The 17,652-nt window shown below is 43.6% G+C and overlaps 2 protein-coding genes and 1 non-coding gene across 10 annotated transcripts in view; 2 read left to right on the top strand and 1 right to left on the bottom strand.

Moving 5' to 3' along the window:
* Positions 1-377: 377 nt before the first annotated feature.
* Positions 378-440, top strand: LOC118627373. Its single transcript, XR_004959122.1, has one exon. It is a non-coding gene; the product is annotated as a U7 small nuclear RNA (small nuclear RNA).
* A 2,654-nt stretch (positions 441-3,094) lies between these two features.
* The window catches only part of GMEB1 (glucocorticoid modulatory element binding protein 1), a 28,216-nt gene continuing 13,658 nt past the window's right edge, over positions 3,095-17,652 (top strand). Inside the window, exons 1-6 of one of the 8 annotated variants that reach the window (XM_036256408.1) lie at positions 8,355-8,517; positions 10,670-10,803; positions 11,732-11,886; positions 15,001-15,113; positions 15,798-15,922; positions 17,454-17,557. In XM_036256408.1, coding sequence (XP_036112301.1) covers positions 11,759-11,886; positions 15,001-15,113; positions 15,798-15,922; positions 17,454-17,557 — 470 coding nt within the window. In that variant the 5' untranslated portion in view covers positions 8,355-8,517; positions 10,670-10,803; positions 11,732-11,758. Of the gene's footprint in view, positions 3,203-8,354; positions 8,531-10,669; positions 10,804-11,728; positions 11,887-15,000; positions 15,114-15,797; positions 15,923-17,453; positions 17,558-17,652 lie in introns of those variants that run through there. The other 7 variants (XM_036256406.1, XM_036256412.1, XM_036256409.1 and 4 more) reach the window with 7 other exon arrangements.
* Positions 13,693-13,905, bottom strand: LOC118626547 (ATP synthase subunit e, mitochondrial-like). The gene has a single exon (XM_036256413.1). The coding sequence runs from the start codon at positions 13,903-13,905 to the stop codon at positions 13,693-13,695; it is 213 nt and encodes a 70-aa protein (XP_036112306.1).

The following is a 17,652-nucleotide window of genomic DNA, read 5'->3' as shown; positions in this document are numbered from 1 at the left end:
TTGCAGGTTAGATCTCAGCCCCAGTCAGGGTCAAGTGGGAGGCAACCAAACAATGTGTCTCTCTCACATCAATGTCTCTCTCTCTCTCCCCCTCTCTCTTCCTCCCACTCTCTCTATAAATCAGTGGAAAAATATCCTTGGTTGAGGATTAACAACAACAACAACAACAACAACAACAACAAGATATAAATGGCCCCACTAGGAATAGTTTACACAGGTCAAGAGTCCAGTCATAGTGCTTACAGCTCTTTTATTTTTTTTAATTTTTAAATTAAAAAAAAATTTTTTTTTATTTGTTGGTACTTGCCCCTAGCGGAAACCAAACCTGGGACTCTCTGGTTTGCAGGCCGATGCTCCAACTGCTGAGCCAAACTGGCCAGAGTATACAGCTCTTTTTGAATTTGTCTAGTAGATCTTCCAGTTTTTACCAGAAGGCCCTGAAAAAAAAAAAAAAGTCCAGTCATGATCAGCCCCTATTATATTCAGAATCATCTGCTAATGTGTAAAGTCCTTGATCATAACAACAGATACTAACATTGGTACTAAGTCTCCTCATTTGATTTGGAAACAACCCTGAGAGGTGGGCACAGTGGGAAAATCATCTCTGTTTGTTTTTTTTAATCCTCACCCAATGATATTTTTCCATGGATTTTTTTTTTTTTTTTATTCTCACCCGAGGATATTTTTCCATTTTTTGTACAGATAGAGTGGGAGGGAGAGAGAGGAAGGGAGAGAGAGAGAGAAACATCGACGTGAAGGGACACATTGAGTGGCTGCCACCCGCACGACCAACCAGGGCCGGGGACAAACTGCAACCGAAGTACGTGCCCTTAGCGGGAACCGAACCCGGGTCTCTCCGGACCGCAGGCCGACGCTCTAACCGCTGAGCCAAACTGGCCAGGGCTTTCCATGGATTTTAATTTTTATTTATTTATTTATTTTAAGCACTTTCTTATGGATTTTATTTATTTTCCTCACCCGAGGACTTTTTCCAACATTTTGTTCAGAGAGAGTGGGAGGGGGAGAGAGGAAGAGAGAGAAACATCGACATGAAAGGGACACATTGAGTGGCTGCCACCCACACGACCCAACAAGGGCCAGGGACAAACTGCAACCGAGGTACATGCCCTTAGCAGGAACCGAACCTGGGTCTCTTCAGACCGCAGGCCGACGCTCTAACTGCTGAGCCAAACCGGCCAGGGCTTTCCATTGATTTTAAGATAGAGTGGAAGGGAGGGAGGGAGGAAGAGAAACACGATAGGAGAGAGACACATTGATTGGCTGCCTCCCACACGACCCCAACCAGGGCTGGGGATCAAACCTGCAACAGCTCTGGCTGGTCTGGCTCAATGGTTAGAGCGATGGCCCACGGACCAACGAGTCATGGGTTCGATTCCCGCCAAGGTTGCCGTTCATCCCCAGCCCTGGTCAGGGTTGTGCAGGAGGTGACCTGTCAATGTGTCTCTCACACTGATGTTTCTCTCTCTATCTGTCTCTCTCCCCCTCCCTCCCTCTCTACCCGAACATAAGTGGGAAAATATCCTCTGGTGAGGATTAAAAAAAAATAGAAGCAAGCCCTGGCTGGTTTGGCACAGTGATTAGAGCATCGGCCCGGGGACCAGAGAGGCCGGGTTTCGGTTCTCACTAAGGGCATGTACTTCGGTTGCAGTTTATCCCCAGCCCCGGTTGGGGTTGTGTGGGTGGCAACCAGTTGATGTGTCTCTCTCACGTCAATGCTTCTCTCTCTCTCTTCCTCCCCCTCTCCCTCCCACTCCATCTAAAGATAAATGCAAAAATGTCCTTGGGTGAGGATAAAAAACAAAAAATCCCCCTGCAATACAGATACACACCCTTGACCAAGAATTGAACCCCAGACCCTTCCTTCTGTGGGCCGATGCTCTAACCGCTGAGCCAAACCTGCCACAACATCATCTCTGTGTTACAGATGAAGAAATAAAGGCTTAAAAGGGAAGTGTGACTTGGCAAAGATCCACAAGCTGCTAAAGCCAAGCCTAGACTCCAGTTTGTCTGACATCTCCCCACCCCAATTCAGTTCTATTGTTTACACCTGGGCTGCCTCACTTGTCCTGGAATCAAAGAACTTGTAAAACTCCCTGTCACCTCTTCAAGACAGAGGAGAGAGAGAGCAGAGATGATTCACAGGAGGAGGCAAACTGGGGAAGCAATTCTTCCCCCTCAAAAGTGTCTGCACATCGCTACCTCATTTGTTCTTAATTATGACAGTAACCATCTTAGTGGTTATAAACATGGATTCTGGAAAAGGAAAGGGCCTACATTTAAATCCTGGTTGTGCCACTTCCAGGTTATATGACCTTGAGGAATTAGTTAACTTCTTTTGGCTTTCTGTGTATCTGTAAAACGGGAGTGAAAAGAAGCTACTTAGCAGAGTTGCCATGACGATTATGAGACAAAAGCATCCTCCCCAAGACCCAGTCACAAAGAAAAGTCTTAATATTTGCTAATTACTATTACTGGCTCCAGGAATTTTCCTGATCACTTTTCACGTATAATCCCTTTAACACTTAAAACAACCTTATGCCTTACGTGAAATAGAGGTTTAGAGCTGTTAAATCCCACAAAGAAGTTAACACTTGAACCTAGAACCTCACAACCAGGAAAGCTTAGCAAACATGCACGGGTCAGAGAATGGAAGCAACTTGCTCAAAGACTCGTGACCAGCTACTGCTCTATACTCAACCAGATCTTTTGATTCCAAATTGATAGTTGACTCATAACTTCTGGAGGTCTAGAAAGATGTAAGCTTTAGAAAACAGGATTTGGAAGGTAAAGTGGGCAGAGTCCTCCAGAGGAGTCGAGAGACCTGCCTTTGCCCCCAACTGTGGATGAAGTGATTTTTTAATTTAGGTCTCATTTCCTCAGCCATGAAATGGGAGAAGAGTTATTAGAGTCCCTAGCATCCTTCCCAACACTGACTTTCCAGAGGAGAAGACCCCTGCTCAGATAAAGGCTCACTCATAACCCTCCAGCTGAGTTTCATCCTCCGCGGTGTTGACAATAGGGACGCGTCCCCTTTAAGGCACCAGCTCGCCGGCGGCGGCGGCCGGAAGTGTTGAAGTCCGGCCTGGCGGCGGCGGTGGCGGTAGCAGCCGTGGCGGCCTCTGCGCATGCTCCGTCGCCCGCCCGCCCTGGCCGCTCGCCGCCCGCCCGCCCGACGGAGACGGTGAGGAGGGGGAGGGGTGGGCGCGCGGGCGCGGGCGCGGGGTGGGGTGGGGGCGGGGGGGCGGGCGCGGGGGCCGCGCGGCGGCCGGCGAGGGCGGGCGGGCGCACAGGGGGCGGGGGGGGCTGCTGCCTCCGCGGGCGCCTCCCCACGCCCTGTGCGTGCCGCCGCCGCCGCCGGGGAGCGAGCGGACGTCGCGGCGCCGCGGGGGGGTGGGGGGACGCTGCCGCTGGGTCCGCCCGAGCAGCCGGGCCGCCCCCAGCGCGGCTGTCCGCGCCGCCGGAGCTCGGCCCCCGGCCGGGGGCGGCGGGGGCCGCCGAGCCTGGCACTTGGGGGCCCCGGCGCCCCCAGACCGAGGGGCCCGGAAGTCCTCGGCCGAGGGGCCGGGAGGGGCCGGAGCGACTCTGGGTTGAGAGACCCGGACGCCCAGGACCCTGGCGAGGGGTCCAGGGATCCTGGGGTATCCAGAGAGGCGGGGTCCAGGGAGCACCAGGCCCTTCGATGAAGAGCTGGGGCGAGGCCTGGGTCCTGCTGGGGGTGGGGTTGCAAGAGGGGACGAAAGGTGAGGGGAGCCTGGGAGCCGCCGGCGAGGAGACCCTCGGAGCCTTGGCTGGAGAGCAAGAGCAGAGAATGGGTTCTGCTGAGGAGAGGAGGGTCCAGGCTTCACCTGAGGGGCGCGTTAGAGGCCTCGATCATTCAGTCCAGGGGAAAAGAGGCAGGTGCTTTTCCAAGGCGCGGTGAACAGGTCTGGGAGGTGGGAGCAGGGGACAAGGAAGAAAAGGGAAAGCGAGCAGGCCCCTGCCTTCCCACAGATGAGGGGGCGGCAGGGACACACCTCAGAACCTCCTGCAGGAGGAATAGGAAGGGTGCACATCTGTGAGGAATGAGAGATGTGAGTACCCCCTGACATAATAGGTAGAGAGTGGGGTAATCGGGTATGTCAGGGGATGGGGAAACCTAGGTGTCTGAGGACCGGAGAGAAGATGTCTGAGGGGAAGAAGCCCAGAGTACCCTACTTTCCGAAATGTCAGGGGAATCGGCCAGGTGTCTTTTATTTGAGGGGCTGGAGAGATGAAGGCAGAATCTGACCTGAGGGTCGACATTAAGGCGTGTTAAGCCTTGACTGAAGGATCAGGGTAAGGGTTGGCTAGCCCAGTAGCAGAAGGAGGCCTTAAGATGAAAGAAATACCAAAACCGCTCCATAGCAGATACAGAAAGGGCTTTGCTTGATGTCTGTGTAGGAGAACCAGGATGTGGGTTTTTTTCAACCAGGAAGGTTACAGAAAGGGATGAACAGATAATTCTAGTCTTCACAGGGATTCTTTTCTCTCCCCACCCCTTGAGTCTGCTAATGGTTACTAAAGTGTTTGGGGGGGACTTTTTCATCAACTGTTTGGACAGTCTCCCCTAATTTGTTAGCCATTTATCAGGTATGTGTATTTAATGTCTACTGACTAGATGACTATTACATTAGTCAACTATTCATATTTCAACAAATATATCCAATAGCTAACTTGAATACAACTTCCTGGGGTTAGTTTGGGTGCTGTTTTGGTCTTGTCCCAAGCAGAACTCCCCTAGACTCTAGTAGGATGACTCTTCGAAGAATGCTTTTATCCTATGGCTTCCTCAAACTCCTACATTAGGGATCTCCAGTAATAGTGACTTCCCCTGAACTTCATTTGCTCTGGCTATTTCCCTCACAGTGGTCTTGTGCAGCCTTTGTGTTGGCTTCAATTACATCTGGTAGTACTCTGGATCATCTACTAAATACACGAGAAGGAATAAAGAAATAAAAAAGTCAAGGGGTTTTGGCTTCAAATTTTAACTTGGAAATTCCTTAAGAATAGACTACACAGTCTACAAAAATTACGCTATAATGTGCAATACATCAATATATTTTGGGGTTAGAAAATTTCAGGATATCTGGTATTCTTTTATTCCATACCAACTCCCAACTCTAATGTCCCTGTAATCATGTGACACTCATGCTTATCCCTTGCCATGTTTTGAACATTAGTTTTCAGGACAAAAAAATGAATTTAATTCAGAGTAGGTCAGATGTTATTTGTTTAGTTTTCCAATAGCCTATGTAAGCAGTCATACATTTTATTTTCAAGGTGTCTTTTGTCTTTGAAAACTGCAAAGTAATTTTAACTTTTCATATAAATTTGACATCTTTCTCTTATGTGTGTTCTAGAATTACAGGGAGTGTTGTGTGATTCCACAATGAAATACTCTAAGGCCCTTTCCATAAAATACCCAAAGGATCAACTCACTCTCTTGCCTCAGGAGTTTTTGTTGATATAAACAAGAGCTACTTTTCAGTTTACACTCTGTTCAAAGAGATGACCTTGCAGTTAGCCAGTGTAGTCTGAAGAGCTGGTTTCAATTTACTTATTAGGAATATGGTATTTAGAGTAATAAGAGAATCAATCCAGGCTTGCTTTTCTAAAGACTGCCATGATGTGCCCTGCGGTTAGAGCGTCAGCCTGCGGACTACAGAGTCGCAGGTTCGATTCTGGCAAGGGCATGTATCTTGGTTGTGTTTCGTCCCCAGCCCCAGTTGGGGTCATGCGGGTGGCAACCAATAGATGTGTTTCTCTCACATCGATGTTTCTCTCCTTCCCACTCTGAAGATAATGTAAAAATATCCTCAGGTGAGGATTATTTAAAAAATAAAATTAAATAAATAGAAAGTGACATGTTGCCTGGCTTATGTGGCCCAGGGATTGAGCACCAAGAGATTGCTGGTTGATTCCTGGTCAGGGTACATGCCCGGGTTTTGGACTACATCCCCAGAAGGGGGCATGCAGGAGGCAGCCAATAGATGATGTTTCTCTCTCCCTATCACTTCCTCTCTAAAATTAATTAAAAAATTAAAAAAAAAAATACCATGGACTGAGAGGTCCCAGTTCGATTCCTGTTTAGGGCACATGCCTGGGTTGCAGGCTCAATCCCCAGTAGGGGGCCTGCAGGAGGCAGCCAATAGATGTTTCTCTCTTACATTGATGTTTCTATCTCTCCCTTCCTCTAAACAATAAAAACATTAAAGATAGCCCTGGCCGGTTTGGCTCAGCGGTTAGAGCGTCGGCCTGCGGTCCAGAGAAACCCGGGTTCAGTTCCTGCTAAGAGCACGTACCTTGGTTGCAGTTTGTCCCTGGCCCTGGTTGGTCATATAGGTGGCAGCCACTCGATGTGTCCGTTTCACGTCTATGTTTCTCTCTCTCTCCCTTCCACTCCATCTGAACAAAAAATGGAAAAATATCCTCGGGTGAGGATTTAAAAAAAAATTGTTATAAAAAAAAACACATTTAAAATAAATAAAAGAATGCCATGTTAATTAAATCAGACCTGTGTCTCTGACTGACACTTTGTGGATAATTATAATTATACTCTTTGATACAAAGTTAGAAAGTTAAAGAAGTAGCCAGAACATTCCTCTTGGGTGCGAAGGTGTGGGGAGGGCTAAGGAATAAAATATGAGTTTCTATTGAAAGTATTAATCAAGTTGTTAGTCAGCCAGTTATTCAGAGTACTTAACTATAGGGGAGAAGGTTGAAACTAGAAGCATCCATCTAATTTTGCTTCTCTAATCCATTAATTCACCTGAACTGTTTTTAAACATTTAAATTACCTTTTGGGGTAATAAATTCCAAGTTTGATACATGCTAAGGTATTACATCTTTAAATTCATTACATATGTAATAGTAACAGACTAGTGCTTGACAAGAAATGTGTCCAAAAAATGTTAGCTGCGATTATTTTAATTTATCCTTATTTTTATAGTTTAAACTTTGAAGATATCTGTTGGTTCAGTTATTCTAGGACTTGACGGTATATGTATGCTTCATCATATTTCTTTTTGGCTTTTTCTAGACTCACAGGGCCTAATTGTTTTGGTTCTAATGCCAGAAGCCAGTCTAACTTCTTCACTGATTCTCTTCTTTTTTCTTTCTAATTTTAAATCTTTAATTTACAAAAGTTCAGATTGTGTACTGTTTTATCTTGCAATTACTTTTTTTCTCTAGTATGTGACAGTGTCATGCATCTCTTTCCCTTCTGTAGTTCCTTAAGAGCTACTGTCCTGCCCTGGCCTGTTTGGTTCAGCAGTTAGAGCATTGGCCAGTGGACCAGAGAGTCCCAGGTTTGGTTCCCACTAAGGGCACGTACCTCGGTTGCAGTTTGTCCCCGGCCCGGTTGGGGTCATGTGGGTGGCGACCTCTCGATGTGTCTCTCTCACATTGATGTTTCTCTCCCTCTCTCTCTTCCTCCCTCTCTCCCTCCCACTCTATCTGAAGATAAATGCAAAAATGTCCTCGGTTGAGGGGGGAAAAAGAGCTACTGTCCCTTTTCATATCCAGGGAGCCTAACTTTATGCCTGATGTGGAGTACAAACTCAGTAAATATTTGTTGAACTAGCCATAATGATGGACAATAAGCCAGGTAGCTTAGCCTAGCTGCCTAAGCAAATTTATATCCCCTAAGTTAGAAATGTAGAAAATTCTAGAAGTCTTTTAGGATAAGGTGAATCATCACATAAAAAAATTATTACATACCTGCTATGTGCAAGATTTCCTTAGGAAGTTTTAGATAAGAGTTTTGTAGATCGCCCTGGCCGGTTTGGCTCAGTGGTTAGAGCGTCGGCCTGCGGTCCGGAGAGACCCGGGTTTGGTTCCCGCTAAGGGCACGTACCTCGGTTGCAGTTTGTCCCCTGCCCTGGTTGGGTCGTGCGGGTGGCAGCCACTCGATGTGTCGCTTTCACGTCGATGTTTCTCTCTCTCTCTCTCTCCCTCCCACTCTATCTAAACAAAATATCGAAAAATGTCCTCGGGTGAGGATAAAAAAAAAAAAGAGTTTTGTAGATAGAGGTCTAATATTTGAAAACTATCATACTCCTGTGTCCTGGGCACTGAGCTAGGCACAAGGGAGCTGTTGAAAATGAAAAGCAGTTCTTGTTCTTCCGGGATGTTGCCTGGTGGGAGAGGCTGACAGAGAGGGATGATGGTTGTGACAAGGGTGCTGCAGGCACTGAGGGAGCAAGAACACAAGCTCAAATCTAGTCAAGGAAGTCAAAAGCCTCCCCAAGGAAGTGATGTTTTATTTTCACTTTTTTGTTAATTCTCACTTAAGGGTTTTTTTCATTGATTTTTAGATAGAGTGGAAGCGGGCAGCAGAGAGAGAGAAACATCGATATGAGAGCGACACACTGATTGAGGAAGTGATGTTTTAAATAAGTCACAAAAATTTAGTAGTGACTAGCCAAAGAAGAAGTAAAAAAAGGATTCCAGGTAGAGGAAACAACTGTGAAGGCTCAGGTGAGAAAATATGGTATGTTTGAGAAATTGGGGAAAATTCAATGATAGGAGCCCACATGTGAGAGAAAGAACTATGAGAAATAAGCCTGGCAGGAATGGCAGGGGACAGATTTGGAGGATTTTGTAAACCATGTTTAGATGTTTGCAAATTATTCTGACAGCAAAGGGAATCCACTGAAGGATTGTTAAATGGGGAAATGGCCTATGGCCTTTAGTAAGATCACTTTGCTCTGTAAATAATGAGTTGGAGAGCAGGATGAGAGTTTAGGATACTAATGAGAAGCACCTTGAAAAATCCAGGTACCAGAATGGTGGTTCAGAATATGGTGGTGGCATAACAGATAGAGAATGGGAAATGGTTAAAAGAGATATATAGGTGATAAAATGGATAGGATTTGTTAGTTGATTGGCTTTACATAGAGAGATAAAAAAGTCAAAAATAACTCCTTAGCCCCGCTGGTATGGCCTCAGTGGTTGAGCATCGACCCATGCACCAAGAGGTTGCCAGTTCGATTCCCTGTCAGGGCACATGCCTAGGTTGTGAGCCCGATTCCCAGTGGGGGGCATGCAGGAGACAGCAAATCGATGTTCTCTTTCATCGATGTTTCTCTCCCTCCCCCTTCCTCCCTCTCTCTAAAAATCAATAAAGAAAAAAAAAACTCCTTAGCTGTTGAAAATGGTAAAAGTTTCTTTCTTTTTAGAGCAGAGTAGTATTCCATTGTGTAAATGTGCCACCACTTTTTTTTAAATCAGTGAAATAAGCCAGTCAGAGAAAGACAAGTACCATATGATTTCACTCCTATGTGTGATTTATAATTTTTTTCTTTTATCCTTACCCAAGGACATTTTTTCCATTTTTTGTTCAGACAGAGTGAGAGGGAGGGAGAGGAAGAGAGAGAAACATCAATGTGAAAGGGACACATCGAGTGGTTGCCACCCACACGACCCAACCAGGGCCAGGGACAAACTAACCGAAGTACGTGCCCTTAGCGGGAACCGAACCCGGGTCTCTCTGGACCACAGGTTGACCCACTAACCGCTGAGCCAAACTGGCCAGGGCTCATATGTGTGATTTAATGAACAACTGAACTACCAAGCAAAATAGAGACAGACTCATAGATAGAGAGCAGGCAGACAGCTCTGGTGGAGGGGAGTGTTGGGGATGGGGTGGGATTTAGCATAAAAGAAAAAAAAAAGAACTCATGGACATGTACAACAGTGTGGTGATTGCGGGGGGGAAGAGGGTGGGTAGAGGTGGAAGAAGGCATAGAGGGGATAAATGGTGATGGAAAAAATAAAAATTCAGTTTCTGGCTTAAGAAAATGGATAGAGGCATTTACTGAGGCAGGAAACAGGAGCAGGTTTAAAGTTCCTACAAGATATTTTAGGAGATGTTTGGATATAGAAGGTGTAAAATTTAGGTATAAAGTCTGAATGTGAGAGTCATAAATGGCAGAAGTATAAGTTAGATATGAGGAATTTTAAGTAGGTCAAATACAAAAACTGATTGAACCAATCTATGTCAGTGCCTATGGTGAGCAGGTCTGTGAGAAAAATATTTTTAGATAAGCAGCACCTGTCCTGTCAGAGAGTACAGTGTAGTTATGAGTATGGATGTCTGTTCAATTAACTGCAATACAGGGCACAGTGTGATAAACACTAGAGGACAGCCACAAACCAAGTATTGGGGTACTGCAGAAAAGAAAATGGTTTTGGCAGTGGTTTTGTCGAGGAGGGGGCTTTGAATTGGGTCTGAAGGGAGAAGGAGATGAGGGAGAAAGGAGTTTTGGGCTTAAGGAATAACAAAGTACAGGAACCTGAAAGTACATATTATATGTTCAGAATACAGTGGGTGGGTGGTATGACTGGAGTTTAAGATTCTTGGGGTGATATAGTCACAGATAAGATTGAAAAAGTATTTTGGGGCCAAATAGACTGAGTGCTATGCTTAAGTATGTGTATTATAGGCAAACAAATACTGTGGCAGAGCTGAGATACAGTTTCGGTCATCTGACTACCAGTCAGATTGCATCCGTTGTGTTCCTGCTCCGTTCAGCATAGTCCTAGTTATTGTCACATACATGTCTAAGTAAATACAGTCCTGTTATTTATTCTCCCTTAAGTGACTCTCACCTTTCTTTTCAACTCTGAGGACTCACTGCAGAATATCCTGTGGCCCTCTGAGTTTTCATTAAGATTGGGACAATGCTTTGAGTTACTTTAGAGTTGAGGATCATGTGGTGCTGAACACTGGTTTCCTCAACAGCTCTGCAAGGGAGATATCAGGTGAGATCATTTCTCCATTCAGCCTGAGGCAGAAAGGTATTAAGAAGTTTTAGAGGTCATACAATTGGATTCAGCATTTATTAAACAACTATACAATGCAAGTCATCTTTTTCTTCTCATAAGCTTAGTTCAGTTAGTCAGCAGTTACTAAGTACTCACAGGAAACAGAGCACTTGAAATGTAACGGCTGGTTGCAAAGAAAATTGATTTCTACTTTCTAGGAGCTTATTGTTTGGGATGGAACTAGTAGTGAGCTGTAAAACATCTCTAGAAAAAAACACACACACACATACAAACCTGATGTGTAGTTCTTGCCAATTTCTGTGGTGTATACTTCCAGCATCACTGATTTTTTACTTTATTTTTTTATCCTCACCCGAGGACATTTTTCCATTTTTTGTTCAGATAGAGTGGGAGGGAGAGAGAGAGAGAGAGAAACATCGACGTGAAAGAGACACATCGAGTGGTTGCCACCTGCACAACCCAACCAGGGCCAGGGACAAACTTCACCCAAGGCACGTGCCCTTAGCAGGAACTGAACCCGGGTCTCTCTGGACCGCAGGCCGACGCTCCAACTGCTGAGCCAAACCGGTCAGGGCCAGCATCACTGATTTTAACCTATCAATGTGATGTCACTAAACTTGGTGTTGAGAACTGATGTGCACAATTGGTTCTCAGGAGCTGATAGAGCACACCATTGTATGAATCACTCATACTAAGAAAACCCACAATAGCAAATGAGTACTGAGGCATTTCTGGAAAGAGCAGAGCCTATGTCAGCCCCCTCTCATGTTCCCATCCTTTTCAGAGGACCATGATCTCCAGGGTGCCCTTGGATTTGGTAATTATTATCTTGGTGTTCCTTTTCTATGGTTGCCATCTTTTCAAACCAGATGAAGTTACTGGTGCTTCTTGTTTCTGACAGCAGTTTCAGTTATCTGACTTCATGTGAAAGATGGCTAATGCAGAAGTGAGTGTCCCAGTGGGGGATGTGGTTGTGGTACCTACTGAAGGAAATGAAGGGGAGAACTCTGAAGACACTAAAACCCAAGTGATCTTGCAGTTACAGCCTGTGCAACAAGGGTAAGTGACTAAAGATTTGGGTATTCTGAGAAATTTGGGAGGTATAAAGAGTGGGGAAATTATAACTTTATGGTTGCTTAGCACAATAGAACATTCAACATTAATCTAAGAGCTGGGCAACTTTTCATCTCTATAATAATGTGTTGAGTGCTAAATTTGTCATTTCAATACTTATTACAACAATTAGCTGTTTCCCTCTCTCTTCCCCTGTTTTCCATTGTGAACCTCTTGAGGATAAGTTACATTGGCTGCCTCATTTTATTTATCCACACTATTTAGGACCTTGGTACATGTTTACCAAAAGACAGTGTAGTTAGAATCAGAGGAGATTAGGGAAGTATTCCTAGCCTAAGCTCTCTAGACTGCCATGGGTGGACAAATTATCAAGCCTAGCCTATCAAAAAATGTATATTAACTACCTAGTATTATACAATGTATTATAAAGGTGTTGGAAGAAATATAGCACATGATTCCCACTATCATGGAGCTTGCAGTCTACCTGTGCAAACTGAAAATACATATATATAAAAAAAGAGATCACTTACATGGCAAAGTCTAAGAAGTGCTGAATGGCATGGTTAGAAGTGCTTTCAGTTCAGGGAACCACTATGAATTTGAAAAGATAAGTTTAAAAAAAAATGGTCTATGGCCTTGAAGGTTAAATAAGAATTGCATCTACAGAGAGAAAGGAAAGAGAGTTATTTTATCTTGGGGAATGTGTGAAAGTCTTCATATGATTAGAAATGTTCTTGGGCAAAAATATAATCCAATCCCAATTGACTAAATAGTGTACCTTGTCTTAAATAATTTTGGAGAAAGACAATCAACCTCTCTTGGTAATTTTTAAGACATTTTAGTATAGAAAAATTCAAATTTACACAAAAATAAAGAAAATACTATAATGTAAGCACCAATCACCCACCTTCAACAATTATTAACATATGGCCAATCTTATTTCATCTTTACATCCACCTGCTCCTGAACTTTAAAATTTTATTTATTTTTTCAATTCTCATACATTTTTATTGAAAAAAATTAAAATAAATATACTGTACAGAAAAGGGTATAAAACATATGTTAAGTTTAACACATTTTGTATGGTGAACAACAGTATAATAACCACTGTGAGAGCACAACATCAATTAGCTGCCTTCTGCACACCCTCCTTTGGGGATCAGGCCCACAACCTGAGCATGTGTCCTGACAGGGAATCGAACTGGTGACCTCCTGGTTCATGGGTCAATGCTCAACCACTGAGCCACACCTGCCGGGCTCACCTGAGGATATTTTTTTATTGAGTTTTAGATAGAGTGGAAGGGGAGGGAGGGAGAGAGAGAGAAACATCTGTGTGAGAGACACCAATTGGTTGCCTCCCGCAGATCGAGGATCCAACCTGCAACCCAAGTACATGCCCTTGACCAGAAATCAAACCCAAGACCCTTTAGTCTGAGGGCTGATGCTCTAACCGCTGAGCCAAACTGGCCAGGGCTAAAAAAATATTAAAAATATTTTTAAAATATTAAAAAATATATATAAAATATATATATATACATATTTTAATTGATTTTAGAGAGGGAGAGAGAAACATGGATGGGCTGCCTCTTGCATGCCTCCTACTGGGGATCGAACTGCCACCTGGGCATGTGCCCTGACCAGGAATGGAACCAGGACCTCTTAGTCCATGGGACAACACTCAGTACACTGAGCCACACCATCCAGGCTCTTACTTTTTAAATTTTCTTTTATTCATTTTTTCACACAACACAGAAAGCTTCATTCATGCACACTGCTCCGAGAGAGGCAGGCTCACTTCAGTATGCTGTCATCACAGGCTTCTGCCAGTTCTCTCTCAATTTGTTTCAGTTCATGCTGCTGCTGCTTCTCTTTGGCTGCTATTCTCCTTTCTTCTTCTGCCCGAGGTTTCGGGTAACTGTAGCGCTTGGCTCTGTAGGCCACGTCGAGGAACAGGGCAGAGTAGCGGCCGAGATTGAGCAGAGAAACCTGTACCAGTGGCACCATCTTGTCTGTGACCTCCGCACCGGAAAACCTCTTACTTTTTTTAATAGGCTCTGTTCATGTCAATAATTTGGTTATGGTGTTTTAAAAAATGCTAAAGTGGCCCTGGCCGGTTTGGCTCAGTGGTTAGAGCATCAACCTGCGGTCCAGAGAGACCCAGGTTCGGTTCCCCCTAAGGGCGCGTATCTCGGTTGCAGTTTGTCCCCAGCCCTGGTTGGGCATGCGGGTGACAGCCACTCGATGTGTCCCTTTCACGTCGATGTATCTCTCTCTCTCTCTCTCTCTCTCTCCTCCTTTCTCCCTCCCACTCTATCTGAACAAAAAATGGATAAAAAATAATAATTAAAGCCATTTTCTAAAAAAAAAAAAAAATGCTAAAGCGTGCCCTTGCCGGTTTGGCTCAGCAGTTAGAACATTGATCTACATACCAAAGAATTGCGGGTTCAATTCTTGATCAAGGGCATGTACTTTGGTTTCGGATTTGATCCCTGGCCTCAGTCGGGGTCCTGCAGGAGGCAACCAATCCGTGTGTCTTTCTCTCATCAATGTTAATCTTTCTTTCTCTCTTTCTCTCCCTCCCTCCCATCCTCCCATTCTATCTAAAAAAAAAAAAATCAATTGAAAAATATCCAAGTGTAAGGATTCCAAAAACAAAATTGCTAAACTGCTGAAAAATGCTTCATTTAGTGCCTAGATTCCAACAAGGGTCATCAACTTCTTTGTTCAACAGTTGCTTCTTATCTTGAACTGTCCAGCAGTATTACTTTTAGTCTTGTTAGGATAATCTGTAATGTGACTTAATCTTATACTTGAAGCAACACTTTATGTCATGAGTTTTTAAAGGTATGAAAGGAAAAGTGTGGTATAAATAAGTAGCAAGAGGAACTTTACTTTGAGGGGCGGAAACTTATTGATTCATATCCATGGTAGTAACTACTAAGCAGTCATGGGCAGCTTAGAGTTTAAAATCAATGGGAAATTAGTCAAAACACTAACATACAGTTGTAAACTATATTGTATTCCTTTTGAGATAGATAGATTAAAATAAATTTCTTAACCCCCATGCTGTGAATATTAATTTTTTCATGATTTATGTAGTTTGTTTATCGATGGACACTTTTACAACAGGATATATGAAGCCGGGTCCGAAAACAACACAGCAGTTGTGGCAGTAGAAACTCACACAATACACAAAATTGAAGAAGGAATTGGTGAGTCTTTTTGTTATTCTAGTGACCTTAGCTTTCTTAGTTGATACTTCTTGCCTTTGTGCCTTTTTCACCCTACCCCAGTGTGCCCTATCAATGCTGCAGCCATCAATTTGATGGTGGTACATCTAGAGACACCACTTACTAAGGTTCTAGGGCTGTCAGTTGATTATTTAACATCAATTTGCTAGGGTTGCTGAAAAGATTTTTTTACCTATAAAAATGCCACAAAGAAATTGGACCCTCAAGGTTGATTTTTGTCAGTAGGGAAGTTGCTGACGAAGACTGATGGAGGTGTTCACTGGAAGGCAGTCAGAGGAAGGAAACTTTGAAATCAGACAAACCCGAGTTTGAAGCCTACTTTTTCACTTAGCTGTGTGTCCTCAGGAGAGTCACTTTACCTTTCAGAGTCCCCCATACAGACATGTAAAACATAGAAAACAATCACTGCCTCCCAGAATTGTTGCAAGAAATAAATAATATTAGGCAGGTCAAAACATATAGCACAGTGTATGGTAGTGGGAGCTCGGTAAGACAGCTGTTATGCCTAATTTCTTCCAGAGGATTTCTAAACAATATCAGCCACTGTAAACTGTTAACCTCTGAGAGCAACTAGGAGACCCAAGATTTTTAATTAAGCTTTGGGAAAGAGTGTTTAATAATAACTGGTATTTTTTCCATTTTCAGATGCAAGCACTATAGAAGCAAATGAAGATATGGAAATTGCTTACCCCATAACTTGTGGGGAGAGCAAAGCCATTCTTCTCTGGAAGAAGTTTGTATGTCCAGGAATAAATGTGAAGTGTGTCAAGGTAATTGTCTTTTCTCCTTGCTGGAACCTATTTTGGGGCTCCTTGTTTTCAAAGGGCATGGTTTCAGTGCCTCCTCTCTCTCTTCCACCATACCAGTATTTTTAATTTGGTGGATATAGTCCCATTGCATCATAGTAGATAAAAATAACTGGGGAGTGCGATTGACCTGGATTCAAATCCCACTAGAAAACAAGTTCCATGAGAGCTGAGAACTTATCTGTCTTGTTCACTAGTGTATCCCAAGCACTTAGAATGGTATCTGGTATATTTATCAATATATATTTGTTGAATGAATGGAGTTCCTCACTATCACTGACTAGCTGGGTGACCTTGAACAAGTTATTCAATATTTCAGAAAATCATCTATTAAAATATGAATAATCCACTCTGGCCAGCTTGGTTCAGTGGTTAGAGCATTGACCCATTGACCAACAGCTCTTGGGTTCAATTCCCGGTCAAGGGCACGTACCTGGGTTGCAGTTTTGATCCCCAGCCCTGGTTGGGGTTGTGCGGGAGGCAACCAGTGGATGTGTCTCTCTCACATTGATGTTTCTTTCCCCCGCAACCAACTCCCTCCCATCCTGTCTAGAAATTGATGGAAAAATATCCTTTGTTTTTTGAAGATTAACAACAACAAAAATAATCATACCTATATACATATATATGTATATATAGATACACTATAATGCTGCTAGAAAACAAATTGAGATAATATATGTAAAATGCTTTATACTGGTGTGCATTATGGTAGAGTTTATTGAAAATTATTTCTGAAAGATACATAATCATGAAAGCACAATGTGGAAGTCATTGCTTATTTTGACCCCATTGATAGCCATAGATAGTTGTCACCATCAGTGGCATGATCCTTAAAGATTACATAGTTCCACAATTATTAAAGATTACATAGTTTTGACGCTCTGCCATGGTACTGGTTTCTACCATACTTATTCTTTCTGCCATATCCTGAATCTCGTCATTAGGGCTGGATAGATTACATCAGTTTATTTAAACAGCCTTTATAGCATTGGATCCAGCCACCTGATTCAGAGCATACATGTATTTTAAATGCTAGTTAGTATATTAATCTCCATGCTCCCAATGTCATCTGTAGCTTTGTACCAGGATAGGGCACTGTGCTCAGAGAAGGATCATCTTCTATGGCACAGTAAGTTACAAGGCTATGATGACTTAAGACGTCATCTGAGCCTGGCCGGTGTGGCTCAGTGGTTGAGCGTTGACCCATGTACCAAGGTTGCCGATTTGATTCCCGGTCAGGGCACATGCCTGGGTTGTGGGCTGGGTGGGGCATGCAGGGGGCGGCCAGTCGGTGTTCTCTCTCATCAATGTTTCTATGTCTCTCTTCCTTTCCCTTCCTCTTTCTCTAAAATGAATAAAGAAAAAAAATTAAATAAAAAATAAAAGATGTTATCTGGGTATTTTTTATACATAACAAGTAGTATAATCTCTTTGTTTCCCTCTGGCCTGCCTAAGGTGACATTGGATTATTTTGGACTTTTTTTTACTTTAGTTCAATGATCAGTTGATCAGCCCCAAGCATTTTGTTCATCTGGCTGGCAAGTCCACTCTAAAGGACTGGAAGAGAGCCATTCGTCTGGGTGGAATCATGCTCAGGTGAGCTCTAATAGTAAGAACATACCTTTTAACTGACTTTGGGCACTTAATCATGGTGGAATCCAGAGAATTCAGTCTGTTCTCTTTAATTTGAA

The sequence above is a fragment of the Molossus molossus genome, unplaced genomic scaffold (assembly GCF_014108415.1).
Source record: "Molossus molossus isolate mMolMol1 unplaced genomic scaffold, mMolMol1.p scaffold_m16_p_12, whole genome shotgun sequence".
Lineage (NCBI taxonomy): Eukaryota > Metazoa > Chordata > Mammalia > Chiroptera > Molossidae > Molossus > Molossus molossus.
The sequence above is the reverse complement of the archived record's forward strand: the minus strand, read 5'-3'. Positions and strand labels throughout refer to the sequence as shown.